Source organism: Pogona vitticeps, chromosome 6 (genome assembly GCF_051106095.1).
Source record: "Pogona vitticeps strain Pit_001003342236 chromosome 6, PviZW2.1, whole genome shotgun sequence".
NCBI classification, from domain to species: Eukaryota; Metazoa; Chordata; class Lepidosauria; order Squamata; family Agamidae; genus Pogona; species Pogona vitticeps.
The window spans coordinates 55,402,903-55,420,817 of record NC_135788.1 but is presented as its reverse complement, the minus strand read 5'-3'; the positions used below and the strand labels follow the sequence as shown (position 1 = coordinate 55,420,817).

At 44.3% G+C, this 17,915-nt stretch overlaps 2 protein-coding genes across 7 annotated transcripts in view; one reads left to right on the top strand and one right to left on the bottom strand.

The window, feature by feature from the left end:
• Window positions 1–17,915, top strand: part of SLC25A38 (solute carrier family 25 member 38) — a 213,851-nt gene that overhangs the window by 177,726 nt on the left and 18,210 nt on the right. The window lies entirely within an intron of this gene.
• Window positions 1–17,915, bottom strand: part of LOC110090770 (transmembrane channel-like protein 2) — a 164,207-nt gene that overhangs the window by 132,091 nt on the left and 14,201 nt on the right. Inside the window, exon 4 of the mRNA XM_078377403.1 lies at window positions 13,058–13,210. Coding sequence (XP_078233529.1) covers window positions 13,058–13,210 — 153 coding nt within the window. The remainder of the gene's footprint in view (window positions 1–13,057; window positions 13,211–17,915) is intronic.

Here is a 17,915-nt window from a genome sequence, read left to right as displayed (position 1 = left end):
AAATTGTGTCCTTTACCCATTATATCAACCCCATTTCAACGTATAGGCATGGATATTGTGGGACCATTACCTAGAGTGACTAGAAGGGGAAACTGTTTCATTTTAACTATAGTTGATTATGCCACGAGATATCCTGAAGCAGTCCCATTATGTAATATCGAGACTGAATCAGTGGCAAATGCTCTGTTAAATTACATGTGCCTCATGGGCTTTGCTTCGGAAATTGTCACTGACTTAGGAACATCTTTCACTTCTAAATTAATGAAAAGACTGTGGCATTTATGTGGTATAAAACATATTACCTCATCCCCATATAATCCCCAGACAAATGGGCTGGTAGAGAAATTCAATGGAACATTAATATGTATTATCAGGGCGTATACAGCTAAAAAACCAAATGATTGGGATTACAAAATACAACCTCTATTATATGCTTACAGGTCAATACCACAGGAAAGCACAGGGTTTAGTCCATTTGAATTATTATTTGGGAGGAAAGTGAGAGGACCCCTGGATTTACTTAAGCAAAATTGGGAAGAAAGGAAGGAAGAATATCCTGAAACTGTGATCCAATCCATAGATAATTTAATGAATTCATTACAAAAATCTTTGAAATTAGCTGCAGAAAACTTGTAGCAATAACAAAATAAACAAAAAGCATGGTACAATAGAAAAGCAAGAGACAGATCATTCAGTCCAGGAGAGGAAGTCCTGATGTTAAGACCAATAAAAAGAAATAAATTACAATTAAATTGGTCAGGGCCTTTTAGAATTATAACTAAAATGAATGAAGAAAATTATACTATTCAGGAGGAAGGAGAAGCAGGCCAAAGAGTGGTACAGGTTAAGATGATTAAATTGTACTATGGAAAAGAAAATAGTATCATATATACAATAGAAGTAGTGCCCAGGAGAAAATATGAAATGCAATATTGGGAAGGAAGAGGAGGGCACTATTATAACTTTGAGAAAATAGTAATAAACTTTACTCTGCTCATAGAACAAATAACAGAAGCAAGAGTAAAAGTTTTTGTAAGGATAGCAAGCTATTGGGTAGTCCATTCCAGAGATATAGCCTCTCTTTTAGAAAATGTAAAAGCCATGAGAAAAGCGGAGAAGATCCTGTGGTCGAGCAGATGCCAGGAGACCTTAGAGAAGTTGCAGACTGCAGTGATTTTTATTTATTTATTTATTTTTATTTATTTATGTATTCCATTTATACCCTGCCTATCTGGTCATTGCGACCACTCTAGGCAGTGATGGTCGGTCGTGTTGTGAGAGGTCCAGAGTTCCGGAGGGACTTCACCATCATCGCTGATGTACCCAGATTCGAATCAGGAGCCATGCTGATCCAGGAGGACAACAATGGGAACCTTCATCCGGTGACATTCATGAGTGAGAAGCTGCAGGTGGGCGAGAGACACCTTCCCACCATCAATCATGAGTGTTTGGCGATTATATGGTCTTTGCGGAAGCTTGGACTACACATACAGGAAAGACATTTTGTTCCATGCAGTGACCATGCCCTAAGGTTGTGGTTGCGGACTAAAAGAGAGAACAATAAGCAATTGAGGAGGTGGGCCATACTCCTACAATATGGTGACTTTGAGATCAAAAGCATCAAAGGAACTCAAAACATAGTAGCTGATGCCTTATCGAGAAGATCTGAATGGTAAAGAAGAAAAAGGACTAAATTAAAATGTAAATGTAATAGAATGCAAACTGTTCAAAATTAAATGTTATAAAAGTGTGTTAAAATGAAAAATGATTAAAAATGTAAGTATATATGAAGTATATATGTGTTATAAGAACAAGTATGTATAAAGTAGTCCATGTCAACATGTTAAAACACTAGGAACCCAGAAAACTGGGTTCTATACACTGTCAAGGAAGACCCAGAAGAGAAGCAAAAGAGAAGCCTTTTGCAGTCCTTTAGGATTATATAAATTTTGAGTTATGAGTTTTGCTCTAAAAAATGCACCAGCCATGTTTCAAAGGCTGGTAGATAAAACCTTGTATGGCCTGAGAGAGTTCACTATGGCATACATGCATGACATTGGTATTTTTAGCCAGACCGGGGAGGAACATAAATCCCATAAAGAGGTTGTGTTGCAAAAGTTACATGATGCCAGTTTGACAGTGAAAGCGGCTAAATGTCAAACTGGGAACTCTGAAATGGTACCTAGGGCATCTAGTCAGAGGGGGATAATCAAGCCCCTAGACGCAAAGATAGAAGCTATTGATACTTGGCCCACCCCAACTTCTAAAAAGATAATCTGAGTGTTCCTAGGGTTAGCAGGATATTATAGATGTTTTGTCCTAAAGTTTAGTGAGATAGCTGCTCCGTTAACAAATTTAACCCGAAAGAAGCAAGCTGAAAACATCTAGTGGATGTCAGAGTGTCAGGTAGCCTTCGATCATCTGAAGAGAGTGCTGATTTCAAAGCCAATCCTTATTGCACCAGACTTCGACCGTGAGTTCATAATTTACATGGATGCATAGAATGTGGGACTGGGAGCCATGCTGTGCCAAACAGACAACAGTGGAAGTCTACATCCAGTGACTTACATAATCAAGAAACTCTAACCTGGTGAGAGACATTTATCCACTATTGAAAAAGAGTGTCTATCTATTGTAGGGAAGCTGCAAAAGCTGAAGCCCTACATTTGGGGAAGGAAATACGTCCTCTGCACCAACCATTCCGCTTTGCTGTGGCTAAGAACTATGAAATATAATATTTATTTTTATTTATTTATTTATTGTATTTATACCCCGCCTATCTAGTCATTTCGACCACTCTAGGCGGCTTACAACATAAAGGATAACAAGTTCAAGAAAAATTTATAACAATTAATTAATTAAATGATTCTGCGATGGGAAAAATATAAAATAAATCAAATAAAGAGAAAAAGAATAAAAAAGAAAGAGGACAGGAATTAACTGGAAGGGAAGGCCTGCCTATACATCCACGTTTTTAGTTGGTTCTTAAACGTACCCAGCGAGGGTGCAGCGCAAATCTCTGGAGGTAGGTTATTCCAGAGGCGAGGAGCCACTGCTGAGAAGGCCCGGTTTCTAGTTCTTTCCTTCCAGGCCTCCCTCGGCATCAGGCTCCTCAGCCTCACCTCCTGGCTCGCGCGGGTCGCACGGGTAGAACTAGTTGGGAGTAAGCTGTTACATAACAGCACTGATGTTACCTGTCTGTCATGGGTTTGGAGGGAAAGTTCCATCCTATGGGGAGTGGAAGGCGGGACATCAGGAGGAGGGGCTGTACTGTATAAATATGTGATGCCTGTGTGGTGAAGAGGGGATGCTGAGACAGACTGTGAGACACTGGGAGGGACGAAGCAGCAGCTGGGGAAGAAGAAGCTGTTGTGGGAGTCTGTGTGTCTGACAGGGTACTACTGTGTGTCAGAGTACCAGCCTGAAAGGTTCAGGGGTCTGTTGGTTAGCCAGAACTGATGGGTTCAGGGTCTGTGCTTTAAGTTAAAGGTTCTAGGTGAACCAAACTGTATGCTGGTGTGTGTGAAAATAAGCCACGTTACTTTATTTTATTCACCTGATTGCTTATTTTTCCCTGTGTGTATTTAAAATAAACTTTATTCTTTTTGTTGTTTAAAAATCCATCCCTGGTCTGTGTGACTTATTATAGGGAATGGTTGGTGGCAGCTTAGTAACTGTGTGATAGATCCCAGTAGGTCTGGGTTTGTCACATTGATTGGTGTCCAGCGTGTGGGATACGACTGGTCCAGTTGTCCAGTGGTCCAGCAAAGCCTTGGCAAGTGTGCCCAGAGCAAGGGGGGTCTAGTCAGGGACAGTCTGAGGCGCGTAGGTAATCTTCTAGGTGTACCTCACGGGGAGGTGCGCTAGTAGAAGAACGTGCCAACTGGGAAGACTTAGATTAAGGTGCTCTGAGGCAGCCTAGTTTTGGCGGGAAAACGCTGAGGCAAAACTGCGTAGCAACAGCGAGCTAGCTTGCCAGCTGAGAGGCCCAGCAGAGGGGGGTAGGCTCTGACTCGATACTGTTGCAAATTTAGTGCTGAAGAACAGCAGCAATCTCTGGGGAGAGCTGGTTCTGAGGCAAGAAGGAAAAAAGTGGTCGTTTTATTTTGAGGCTTGACTTTTAAAGCAGCCTGTTCTGAGGGGGGATTATGCCCTTGACTCGAAGCCAGATGGCAGAAATGAGTGATGTGAAAGACCCCCAGATTGACCAAGGTTCTGAGGATGAATTTGGCTCAGTGCAGGGTGACAGCACAGGAGAGCAGAACCCAGAACTTAGAAAATTGCTCATAGCCCAACAGCATGAACTGAGGATGAGGCAATTGGAAAAAGAAGAAAGATTAGAGAGGGAGAGAATGGAAATGGAGAGGGAATTGCAGAGAGAGAAAATGGCGTTTGAATTAAAAAAACTGGAAATGATGAACCAGAACAATAATAACAATAGGGATTCTGAGGGAGGCCAGTTGTCTAAGGCTGATCTGAAGAAATTCCCTGTGTACCACAAGGGAGATTGTCCTGAGGTGTTCTTTTCCTTAGTGGAAAGAGCGTTTGTGGACTTCTCAGTGAGGGAAACTGAGAAGATGACCATCATGCGGTCTTTAATCAGTGGTAGCCTGGCTGAGGTTTATGCCGAGATGCCTGAGGAACGGATGAAAGATTTCGCAGAGTTTAAAAAACTGGTGTTTGCAAGACATGGGATAAATGCAGAGCAGCTGAGACAAAGGTTCAGGTCCCTCACCAAGAAGCCAGAACAGACTTTTACCCAAGTGGGGGCCCAATTGGTGAGGCTGCTTGAGAAATGGCTGTCGCAGGAGGGAACAGAGACCTATGAACAGCTTAAAGACTTGATAGCCCTGGAACAGTTCTATTCAGTTCTGCATGGGGAATTGAAATTCCAGGTGAGGGAAAGGAAACCAAAATCTGTGGCAGCAGCCGCAGAAATCGCAGATTTTATTTCCCAAATAAGAAAGCCCTTGGGTGAGGGGAAATCTGTAGGTAAACCCAAAGAAGCCTACAGCAAGTACTCTCAGGGACCAGGGAAAAGCCAGCAAGGGGGAGGGGCCCATGGTGAAGGGAAGCCCTCAGACATGAAACTAAGACCTCAGATTTTGGAGGGAAAACCAAAACAAGATGAGAGAGAATCAAAATACACCAGAAAATGCTATTTCTGTCAGGGAAAGGGTCATCTAATCTCAGAGTGTGAGAAATTAAAGCAGCTAAAAGGAATGGTGCCTCAGAATTCTAGTGGGACCAAGCCAAAAGCTGTGTTCTGTGTCCAGAAAGAGCAAGGCTCAGTGTCACAGAGGGAGCCGGTTGCCATGGCTACTCAGTCTGGAACAGCTACCTATGCTGAGCAGGCTGAGGAAAATGGTCCTCTTGTGGAGGTAAAGCGCTGCTTGCTGATAAAAACAGATTCTCAGTTGTTTGAGACAGCCGGGGTGGACGTAGGAATACTTGACCGTCAGTATAGGGGGCTGCGGGACACTTGTTCCCAGGTAACCCTGTGCCATCCCGATATCATTCCCCGGGAGTTTATAATCCCAAGTGAGAGCATAAAGGTAGCAGGTATTGAGGGGCAGGTAATCTCTCTGCCAGTAGCAGAGGTACCTGTCAACTTTCAAGGCTGGAGGGGAGCTTGGCGGCTAGCGATTTCACCGACTCTGCCAGCAGCCGTGCTCGTGGGAAATGACCTGGCTGAACATGTGAAACGGGTGCTAGTGATTACACGCTCACAAGCCACCACGGGGACAGTTCAGGGGGGTAATGATGAGCCAGAGACGGAAGCAGAGGGGAGTTCAGAAGCTGTGGTGGAAACCTTAACCACAGACAGCCGATTTGGACAGGAGCAAAAGGCAGACGCCACTCTCCAAAAGTGTTTTGAACAGGTGACTGACGCCCAGCTAACACCTGAAACCCCAGTGAGATTTCTGGAGAAAAAGGGGATTTTATATAGAGAAACCCTGAGGAATATCTCAAAAGGGGGAGATGGGATCAGAAGTCAGCTGGTGGTACCTGAAAAGTATCGCCCCATGATCTTACAAAGGGGGCACTCTGACATGTTTGCTGCACACTTAGGGGTCAACAAAACACAGCAGAGAATCACACAGAATTTCTACTGGCCTGACATAGGGAAGCAGATCAGGGAGTTCTGTAAACAATGCGATGTGTGTCAAAGGCAGGGGAATAACCGCGACAGGACCAAAGCAAAGCTGTGCCCTTTGCCTGTGATTGACACTCCGTTCAAATGCATAGGGGTGGATATTGTGGGACCTTTGCCCAAGGCCACAAAGAGGGGGAACAGGTTCATCCTAACAATTGTGGACCATGCCACAAGGTATCCTGAAGCCATACCCTTGACTAATATTGAAACTAACACAGTGGCAGATGCTTTGGTGGGGTACATGTCCAGGATGGGATTTGCCTCAGAGATAATCACAGATTTGGGGGCATCGTTCACGTCAAAGCTCATGAAACGCTTATGGCAAATCTGTGGAATAAAGCACAAGGAAACCACTGCTTATCATCCGGAAAGTAATGGGTTAACTGAGAAGTTCAATGGGACTCTAATGCGCATGATTAGGGCTTACTTGGCAGAGAATCCAAACAATTGGGACCAGAAGCTGCAATCCCTTTTGTTTGCTTATCGATCAGTGCCACAAGCCAGTACCGGGTTCAGTCCATTCGAGCTTTTATTTGGGAGAAGGGTGAAAGGGCCCCTTGATTTGATAAAACAAAATTGGGAGCAGATCACCCAGGATGACCCACAAGACGTTGTGACTTACATAGACACCTTGATGAATGACCTAAAGCGAAATCTAGAGCTGGCAGCAGAAAACCTGCAAGCGCAGAAGGTCAAACAGAAAACATGGTATGACCGCAAAGCTAGAGAGAGGCACTTTGACCCAGGGGAGGAAGTGCTTTGGCTTAGGCCCTGCAGAGAGAATAAGCTGCAGCTCAAATGGGCAGGACCATATAGGGTCATTTCCAAGATGTCAGATCTGAACTACCTAATAGAGCAGGAGGAGAACCAAGCAAGGAGGGTGGTTCATGTGAATGCCCTAAAACCCTACTACAGAGGGGAACAGAGGGTTCTATTTGCTATAAAAGCAGCTGAGAGTGAGGAAGCTGAATTACCCTTCTGGGAGGGTAGAGGGGAAGTAAAATACAACCCAGAGGAGGTAAAGATCAGTCCTGCACTCACCCAAGACCAGCAGCAAGAACTAAAAATGCTGCTTAGCAAATATCAACAGGTGTTTTCCAACAAGCCGGGGATAGTGAAGGGAGTGATGCATCGGATCCACACAGGGGATGCACCCCCGCAGGCAGTATCCCCATACCGAGTAACGGGACCCTATAGGGACAAGGTGCGGAAGGAGCTGGACGAGATGCTGAGGGAGAACATAATCGTCCCCTCTTCTAGTCCTTGGTCCTCTCCGATAGTCCTTGTGGACAAGCCTGATGGGAGCATTAGGTTTTGTGTCGATTACAGGAAATTAAACCGTGTAACCACTCCTGATGCCTACCCAATGCCCAGGCTAGACAACCTGATTGAAACCATAGGGGGTTGTCGGTTCATCTCATCATTGGACCTGGTAAAGGGATATTGGCAATTAAGAATTGATCCCAGGGATCAAGAAAAAACTGCCTTTTGCAGCCCTTTTGGTCTCTATGAGTTTCGAGTCCTGAGCTTTGGTCTCAGAAATGCACCAGCCACATTCCAAAGGCTGATGGACCAGACCTTGGCAGGGCTCAGTGACTTTACAGTGGCCTACATTGACGACATAGGGATCTTCAGTAATACCTGGGAAGATCACCTGATACACCTGGAGTTAGTGCTGCAGAGGTTAAGTGCAGCAGGGCTAACGGTAAAGGCCAGCAAGTGTCAGCTGGGTAGCCCAGAAATAAAATACTTGGGTCACATGGTAGGGGGAGGAGTGATAAAACCCCTGGAGGCCAAAATAGAAGCTGTTCGAGATTGGCCTAGACCCACCACCAAGAGAAAAGTCAAATCATTTCTTGGGTTGGTGGGCTACTACAGAAAGTTCATCCCGAGGTTTAGCGAGATTGCGGCTCCGCTGACCGATCTGACGAGGAAGAAGGCTGATGACCGCATCCCGTGGACCAGCGACTGTGAGGCGGCGTTCCAGAGGTTGAAGGAGGCGTTAATCAACTATCCTGTCCTGCGTGCTCCAGACTTCGACCGGGAGTTCATCATCTACACCGATGCGTCTAACAGCGGGGTAGGAGCAGTTCTGTGCCAGGAGGATGAGAATGGTGACCAGCATCCAGTGTCCTACCTGAGTAGGAAACTTCAAAAAGGTGAGAGACATTTGGCAACCGTGGAGAAGGAGTGTTTGGCCATAGTCTACGCGATCCAGAAGGCCAAGCCTTACATCTGGGGAAGACATTTTGTTCTGTGTACTGACCATTCACCATTGCAATGGTTAAAGACAATGAAAACCCACAATAGCAAACTTATGAGGTGGGCTTTGAACTTACAGGACTATGACTTTGAAGTGAAGGTGGTCAGAGGGTCAGTGAACTGTGTTGCTGACGCCTTATCAAGAAGACCTGAAGACTGAAGACGGCGAAAGAACATGGACTATATGTATATAATGAAAACAAAAAGTTAAAATGTACCTGGTTTTGAATTTGGTTGGTATTAATAAAGGTAAATTGATGTACTGTATATGGTAAAATGTTTAAATGCATATTTGCTATGGTTAACTTGGAGTGTAAGTATATGTAAGTATTATATGGTATGTATAAATGTTGTTGTGTATTTTATGCAGGTTGTTTTTTGGTGAAAAGCACTTTTAGCTTTCCCCCTACAAAACAACTTTTAAAGAGGGGAGGTGTTACATAACAGCACTGATGTTACCTGTCTGTCATGGGTTTGGAGGGAAAGTTCCATCCTATGGGGAGTGGAAGGCGGGACATCAGGAGGAGGGGCTGTACTGTATAAATATGTGATGCCTGTGTGGTGAAGAGGGGATGCTGAGACAGACTGTGAGACACTGGGAGGGACGAAGCAGCAGCTGGGGAAGAAGAAGCTGTTGTGGGAGTCTGTGTGTCTGACAGGGTACTACTGTGTGTCAGAGTACCAGCCTGAAAGGTTCAGGGGTCTGTTGGTTAGCCAGAACTGATGGGTTCAGGGTCTGTGCTTTAAGTTAAAGGTTCTAGGTGAACCAAACTGTATGCTGGTGTGTGTGAAAATAAGCCACGTTACTTTATTTTATTCACCTGATTGCTTATTTTTCCCTGTGTGTATTTAAAATAAACTTTATTCTTTTTGTTGTTTAAAAATCCATCCCTGGTCTGTGTGACTTATTATAGGGAATGGTTGGTGGCAGCTTAGTAACTGTGTGATAGATCCCAGTAGGTCTGGGTTTGTCACATAAGCATTCCCCCAAGTATCAAGGTCCTAAACTGTTTAGAGCTTTATATGTAAGCATTAACACTTCGAAGTCAATGCGGAAACGGATGGGCAGCCAGTGCAACATGGCCAGATTAGGAGAGATATATTGGTATTTTCTTACTCCAGTAAGGAGCCTGGCTGCTGCATTCTGCACCATTTGAAGTTTCCTCATCAGCTTCAAAGGAAGCCCCACGTAGAGCGTGTTACAGTAGCCTAATCTAGATATTACGCATGCATGTACTAAGGTAGTGAGCATCCCCGTGTCTAGGTAAGGTCGCAGCCAGGCAAACGTGGAAAAAGGCGGTGTGGACTACCGATGCCACCTGCTTTTCCATGGTGAGCATTGGGTCCAGGTGTACCCCCAGGCTGCGGACCCCACTCTTTGCAGCCAGGGCCACCCCCCAAACATGAGGGAGTTTCCCAAGCCACCATCCACAGGGCCACACACCCTCAGAACTTCTGTCTTGTCTGGGTTCAGCCTCAGCCCGTTCTCCTGCTTCCATTGCTGTACGGCCCCCAGGCAGTGCTGCAGGGACAGGACGGCATCACCTGCAGTTGGTGAAAAGGAAATATAGAGCTGGGTGTCATCAGCATATTGATGACACGATGCTCCACACCCCACGATGACTCCACCCAGCGGCCTCATATAGATGTTAAACAGCATTGGGGAGATGATCAACCCCTGTGGAACCCCACAACTGAGATTCCACAAGGCCGAAATACTCTCCCCAAGCTGCACTCTCTGGGGGTGGTCCTCCAAGAAGGAACGGAACCAGGCCAGAGCCAAGCCACCAATACCCAACTCAGAGATCCTCCCCAGGAGGATACTGTGGTCGACGGTATCGAAGGCCGCCGAGATGTCGAGGAGGACCAACAAAGAAATTTTACCGCTGTCGGCCTCCCTCAACAAGTCATCGTACAGGGCGACCATGTACCGTGGCATGGCCTGAAGCCTGACTGAAAAGGATCCAGGGCATCTGTTTCATCCAGATGTGCCTGAAGCTGGTCAGCCACCACCCTCTCGACCACTTTGCTCATGAAAGAAATATTGGCAACGGGCCTATAATTGCCAATTTCATCCGCCGCCAATTTAGGTTTCTTTCTTATGGGCCTAATGAGTGTCTCCTTGAGGGCAGAGGGAAACCTGCCCTCAAGGAAAGACCCATTTATTATTGCAGTGGCCCATTTTGTTGTTATTGGCCTGGCTGCTTTGATTAGCCAGGCCGGGCAAGGGTCCAAGGAGGAGGAGGTGGCTCGACAGCAGTCAAGCACTCTGGCCACAGAATCAGGCATGACAGGCTGAAAGGAGTCAAGGGTTACCGGGCAAGACGGAGCGCTGGACATCTCTGCTCTACTCACTGTGTTCAAAAAAGGAGAGAGGTCCCGTCGAATGGCCTCCACTTTAGATTTTTAAAAGGCTGCAAACTGGTCAGGTGAAAAACTAGGGGGAGGCCTATCATCCAGACCAGTTTCGGATAGGTCGCGCACTATACGGAATAACTCCACCTGCTGGTTGGACGCTTCGCTTATCTGGTTAGCGAAGTAAGTTCGACAAGCAGCCTTTACCTTAGACAGGTAAAGGTTAGTTGCGACCCTGACAGCTATCCTATTATAATCCAACGGGTTCTTCCTCCACCTACGCTCTAGCCTTCTCCTATGTCGCTTCAGCGCTCGAAGCTTGTTAGGGTTTTGGCTACAGTAGAATACGCAGAGTTATTGAAGACACTTTACCAGTTCTTCTTGTGTTGCAAGACAGTTGTATTTACAAGTATTTACAGTTATATACAGGCAGGTATCTTAACAGCACAGCAGGAACTCTTTATACAAACTGGCAGCATGCGTGGTAGCAAGTGATAGTGGAGGAAGAGAAAGAAGCAAACACACAGTCCACTTATATACATATACATGGCCAATCAGAAAACAGATGACTTCATGCTTTGCACCTGGTCTTCTCCTGGTTTCAAGTCATTACATCATGTCCAGAGTGATTCAACACTCTCACATCTGTGCACAATGGCAGCTCGTTAATGAAACACATATACAGGTTCAGGCTTATAAAATTTCTATACTCTGACAAAGCTCCTGGTTAAACCAGGGTGCTGGACGAGCTCTACGACGGAGAGGGCGTTTAGGTGTGATCATGTCTATAGCCCTGGTTGCAAAGGTGGACCAGTTATCAGCCAGAGTGTCGACAGGAGCGCTAGCCAGGTCCGCCGTGACCCCTCTCATGACGTCCTGGAATCCAGCCGGATCCAGTAGCCTTCGAGGGCGGACCATAGAAATAGGTCCCTGCTCCCTGCGAGGGGGGAGAGCCACTGTGAGGTTACATTTTATTAGGTGGTGATCTGACCATGACAAGGGGACTGACATGAGGTCTGTCACCACCAGATCACACTAGCTCCAACTGGAGGAAAAGACCAGGTCCAGTGTGTGACCACCCATGTGGGTGGGGCCGTTGACATGTTGGGGCATGTTCAAGGAAGCCATGGTTTCCAAGAACTCATGAGCTGACCCAGATGGCTCTGTCCCCACATGCACGTTGAAATCACCCAAGACCAAAAGCCTCGGGGATCCCAATAGTGCTGCGGAGACAAAGTCAGTCAACTCCGGAAGGGAAGTGGCTGGATCGTGGGGAGTGCGGTAACCCAGTAAAATCCCAATACCATCCCTGGCCCCAATCGACACGTGGAGTGCCTCTAGACCCGGCTTTACCATCGAGGAGCACCTAGTAACCTCCAAGTTGGATTTATAAACAATGGCTACTCCTCCCCCCGCCCCTCCAGTCTACCCTGGTGCTGGACAGCATAACCGGGCGGACAGACAAGAGCCAGGGGAGGACAATAGCAGCAAACTTACAAGATAGGCGCTAATTTTTCAAGACTTTGATTTTAAAATACACAGTGTAAAAGGATCTCAGAATGTGTTTGCGGATGCTTTGTTTAGAAGGCCAGATGACTAGAGAAAATTATTTTTTTCTGAGTTCAATATTAACTTTGTATAATAGTTATGGGATATGCTTAAAGTGCAAAATTTGCTTCGATATTAATAAAGTAAGAGGTATGTACAGTGATAGTAAAAACAATAGTATGTATCCTTCGTAAAGTAAGAGATTAATATATGCATTCTTCCATGAACCTTTGCTTGTTTATTAGGGCAAACCATTACATTTCCCCTCCTAAAACAAACTAATTAAGGGGGGAGGGATGTAACATTCACCCTGCTCATGAATATTTATGTTGAGATTTGAATGCAACAATAGTAGCTGGTGGGGGCAGAGCTAAGTGGGAGAAAAAGAAAAGGAGAGATAGGGAGATTAGAAGAAAATAAGCTTTTAGTTGAGAGTTAACGACATTGGACATTTATCACTTTTATCAATAAACAATTTCTACTTGGTTTTTAAATGCTATGTTGCCCCAACCTCTGTCATTAAAAGTGAACAAAGTTGATGTAATCAGCTGGTGGCAGCTGAACAACATGTAGCGTGTGCCTTTGCTTGGTTAAACAACCAAAGGCCATGTGGGAACATCTCACACACACACACACACACACACACACACACACACACACACACACACACACACACACACACACACATGTGCTGGCTGTGAAAACTAAAATTGCTGAGGATGTGTTGCAGGTTACCTCAGCACACGTAATTTTTTTGCCATCCGCCAGGGCTTGGTTCTCATAATAGTTATTAATTTTTTCTTCTCTTCCACCTGTTCCTTTAGCCTGGCCAGTTCCCCTTCAGACAGGGACTCTTCATTGGAAGTGCTGGAAACAGATGAGGATGAACTAAAAGGGGAGGAAAAAAACCAAAAAAGACACAAAAGCCTAGTTATTTGCAGCTATGTCCTTCCTATGAGCTTATAGCAGTGCACTTAACTTAAGGTTTCCCACTTGATCCTCACAATGACCATATGTGGCAAATCAAGCTTAGTAGAGTGTTGAAATAACTAATTAAAAACTATGTGTTCCATAGAGCTAATTCCCTTTTTCAATACCTATGAAAATAATGACATTATAATTTTCATGTAATGAGGGATAATTTCACTTGTTCCATGAGATAATGATAAGTTTTCTTTTTTGCACTTTTAATACTTACAGTCTCACTACGTAGGTGTGTGTCTGGTTTATGGTAACAAAAATTACAATTAAATAAGAAGAAATGGACAAGGTGTTAAAGACTTGTTAACCTGAGCCCTAATTGCCATTTACCGTGTGTCTTGGAAGTAAAGATGGACATGAACTGAACTACAAATGGAAAAAAAACTACAAACTGGGCTCTTTCATTGTTCAGTTCATGGTCAGTGTGGTGTTCGCCCAGGTCATCAATATTCATATGATATCTGCATAGACCAATGAGAGTGTTGGAGGGGCAGAGTCATGGGATATAAGAGACTCAGCAGGAGAAGGGGGAGTTTAGATAGGGAGATTGAGAGTTGAGAGAGTTTTTGGAATTTGGGTGGGAGAATGGTGGTTGAGAGTGGATAAAGGAGGATGTTTGTTTAAGAGTTAATAACATTGCTTGTCCCATCAACATCTGTAACAATAAACAATTTCTAGTTGGTTCTTTTAAAATGACATATGGCCTGGATAATGTTGATGTAATCAACTGGTGACAGCTGAAAGACCCGTAGCATGAGCTCTTAGTTTGGTGAAACAAGCAGGGGGCACATGGGGATAATGACAAATTAGTAGCACAGTGCTGGGATTTGAAACAATCCATTAAAAACGCTGAATTTGCTTGAGTATTCCTAACTAGAAAGGGTTAGGATCTATGGTAAGAAGTGGTTACTCATTAGTGTGATGAAGTATATTTTTCTAATTAGAGATGGGTTATGTAGTCATGTCTTAACCATAGAGGAATCCATTTTGAGTCTGACACAGGCTAAGTTCTGGAAAATTACTAGTAGTTATTTTCAGCTTTATTCGCTAACCTTATCGCTGCAGCTGGAGAGAAAAACACGGCAGAGTCAAAATATCTCTAACCTGAATGATAAACAATTCTTTGGTGTTGGTGGGAAAGTAGGGCGTACCCTATGCTAATTCTTGCCTTCGTGATTGGTTGAATATGTCAGGAGGGGGCAGGTTGGAGAAATTTACAAGAGGTTGGAAAAAGTAACTCTGAGAGAGAGAAGGGAGAAGAGAGTTTTGGGTATCTGAAAACATGGCGTCGAATTTCTTTGATCCAGACGAAGGAACCTAATTTAACAATATGGACTGCGTAAGAATATCGTTTGTTTACCTTAGTTTATAGTTTAGATTTTGTTTTGTTTAATAGTTAATTTTTATAGAAGGTGCTGAAACGTTATGCTGTTGCTTAGAAATGAAACTGTAGAGAAATGTTTCCTTTGTTCACTTAAATAAACTCATGTTGTTTAATAATTGGGCTTTCTAGTCCTTTGAACAGAACAGTTTCCCTATAGATAATAAATTTGGCTTATGTTACCAAAATTGAGTCATTGAACAGTAAAGATACGGTATTAAGTGGTTTCTTTTTAGTAAAATCGAAACAGCCTTAAATGCAGGTTTGCCAAGAGTTCATGTCCCGGGAACAGTGTTGACTCAAGCAGTTAACTTCAAATCGGGAAGTGAAGGAAGCCTGGATTTTCCTGTTTCGTGGTTTTTGATCTCATTTATGGGACCAATAACTCACAATTAGAGTCTTGGTGAAGACTTAGTTTTGGGGCTTCTGAACCCAGGTCTGGGGAATCCTAACATAAGTCAGGTTTGTGAATCCTGTTTTGCTGAAATGAAATGATGCTCCCAACTTCTTGGGGCTTCATTTTGCTTTGGTAAAATGGATGCCCACACCCTTACTGCTGCCCCCTGTTGCTTCCCTACGAGACCCAGCATCCTTCTCCTCTTCATCCTCCTCCTCCGACAACTTTAGAGACAGTGGCCCACCTTCCCTTGCAGGGTTCGGGTCTGTTGTCTCTGCATGTGCACATCTATCAGATGATAGGCATGCACATGAGCAGAGACAGATAGGAAGGTGATGGGGCAGTGGGAAGGGGGCAGGCAGGTAGCAGAGGGGGTGGAGACATTAAGATCCCTTCCTGCATGCACAAACTGGAAAAAACAAATCACAAATCAGTTCATTTTCCTGGGTTCGGGGGTGGTTTTGGTTTGTGGATAGTCATGAACCACAAACCACTCCAATTTGTAATTTTTCCAGTTCTTGCCCATCTCTACTTGAAAGTATATGTAACTGTAACTAGAGGATTTCATGGCTGAATGAGGATTTCAACCTGGAGTAAATAGTTCCAGTTGAAGACTCTAACCACTATACCAGACAACCTCATAGTATTAATGATGGGGGAGAGGCTTGAAAAACTGTAGGGTTTACTTTACAACATCTGCTCATCCACTCCTGTGTAGCCATTGGTGCCCATACAAGTTAAAACCTTAAAACAGTTTTTTAAAAAAAAAAAAAAATTCTGACATGCCCATTGTGTTTGCACAATACATTTATACTGTGTTTGGCAGGAAATATAGATTCTCAGTTGGCTGTACATTGAGGGGCTGATATGCCAAAGATATTAAGTGGCTATAATGCCTTGAGTAGTCATGTAAATTGACTATAAACAAGGTTGCATATCTTTATTAACAGTGGAAGATACTAGAGAGGCCATGGAAAATTCAGGACAAGCACAAAATATACAACACTTGCATCATGTCTAACCAGAGCTTGGAAAAGTTACTTTTTGGAATGTGTCTCCTAAAATTCCTGGCCGGCATGGCTCTTGATGAATTCTGGGAATTGTAGTTTGAAAAAGCAACTTTTCCAGGCTCTGCATTTACCCCTTACAATGTGCAAAGCTAATTTCAACTACTTGGACATCTCAGTGTCATGCTAACAGACTAACCCTCCCCTCACACATTAGATTATTTACTTGATCTGAGCTCCTGGGATATAGAACAGTTTTCAAACCAATTGCCATCGTGGTTTGTGTTGTTGTTGTTATTCATTCTCACACTCACACTCACACTCACACTCACACACTCACACTCACACTCACACTCACTCTCTCTCTCTCTCTCTCTCTCTCTCTCACACACACACACACACACACACACACACACACACACACACACACAAAGTTTCCATGGCCAAGTGGGGAATCCAACACAGGTCTTCTGAGTTCTAGTCTGTCACACTATCCAATACATCACTGGTTCTTAACCTTGGGTTACTCAGGAGTTTTGGACTGCAACTCCCAGAAGCCTTCACCACCAGCTGTGCTGGCTGGGGTTTCTGGGAGTTGCAGTTCAAAAGCATCTGAGTAACAAAGTTTAAGAACCACTGCAATACATCACTCTCGGTACACATCCATGCTGATAGCCAATGAGAAATCATCAGGAACCATGCTTTGCATATACAGTGTTATGCCACAGATTGCCTTAAATCAAAACGCAAGCATGTGCTCTGATTTGTTATAATACATGGGCCTTGTTCAGCATCTCCTTTACAAATGAAGGATGAAAATTAGGATGAGATGTAATCACTAATGATGGCACCCGGTGGCGCTGCGGGTTAAAGCACAGAAGCCTCTGTGCTGCAAGGTCAAAGGCCAGCAGTTGTAAGGTCGAAGCTACGTGACGCTTGTCCTGTCGCTTGTCCTAGCTCCTGCCAACCTAGCAGTTCAAAAGCATGTAAAAATGCGAGTAGATAAATAGGTGGGAACCGTGTTCCGTGTCTAGTCGCGCTGGCCATGTGACCACGGAAACTGTCTTCAAACAAACACTAGCTCTACGGCTTGGAAATGGGGATGAGCACCACGTCCTAGTGTTGGACACAACTGGACTAAATGTAAAGGGGAACCTTTACCTTTACCTTAGTCACTAATACTTCAGTACACAGTGCACATTTTACAACATACCCAAGTGACACACAAGTGCTAATTAAATCACTATTTGTCCAAGTGAAATACACAGAAGTGGATCAGGTTGGACTCTGTGTGTATGTTTATTTTCCTAGCCATTTGAGCAATTTCAATGTAAAACATCATTCTGAGCATTACTATTTTGTAAAGAATTCTCAGAACCAGAGTACCAAATCTCAAGAGTCCTCAGGGCAAATGTCTCCAACCTGGTGCCTTCCAGATGTATTGGATGGCATTTCCCACAGCCCTGAGCCAGGCTAGCTCTTACTTGTACTGGCTGAAATGATGGGTTTTGACTTGAGAACTTAATCCGTATTGGAAGGCGGTTCTCAAGTCAAAAAGTTCTCAGGTCAAATCTGCATTTCCCATAGGAATTCATTGAAAACCATTTGATCCGTATCTGCTCTTTTCCGTCCATAGAAACAAATGGGAAGCTGCTATTCTGCCTTCGACCACTAGAGGGGGATATTCTGTTTCTTTTTTTCTTAGGTCAAGAAAGGTTCAGGGAAGGCAGGGAAAATACAGTCCAGGCAGTACAGTACCAGGCAGTCTGAAGATTGTCTCCCAATCCACTCTCTAAACCCTGGGAGGAGTGAGGAAGCAGACAGGCA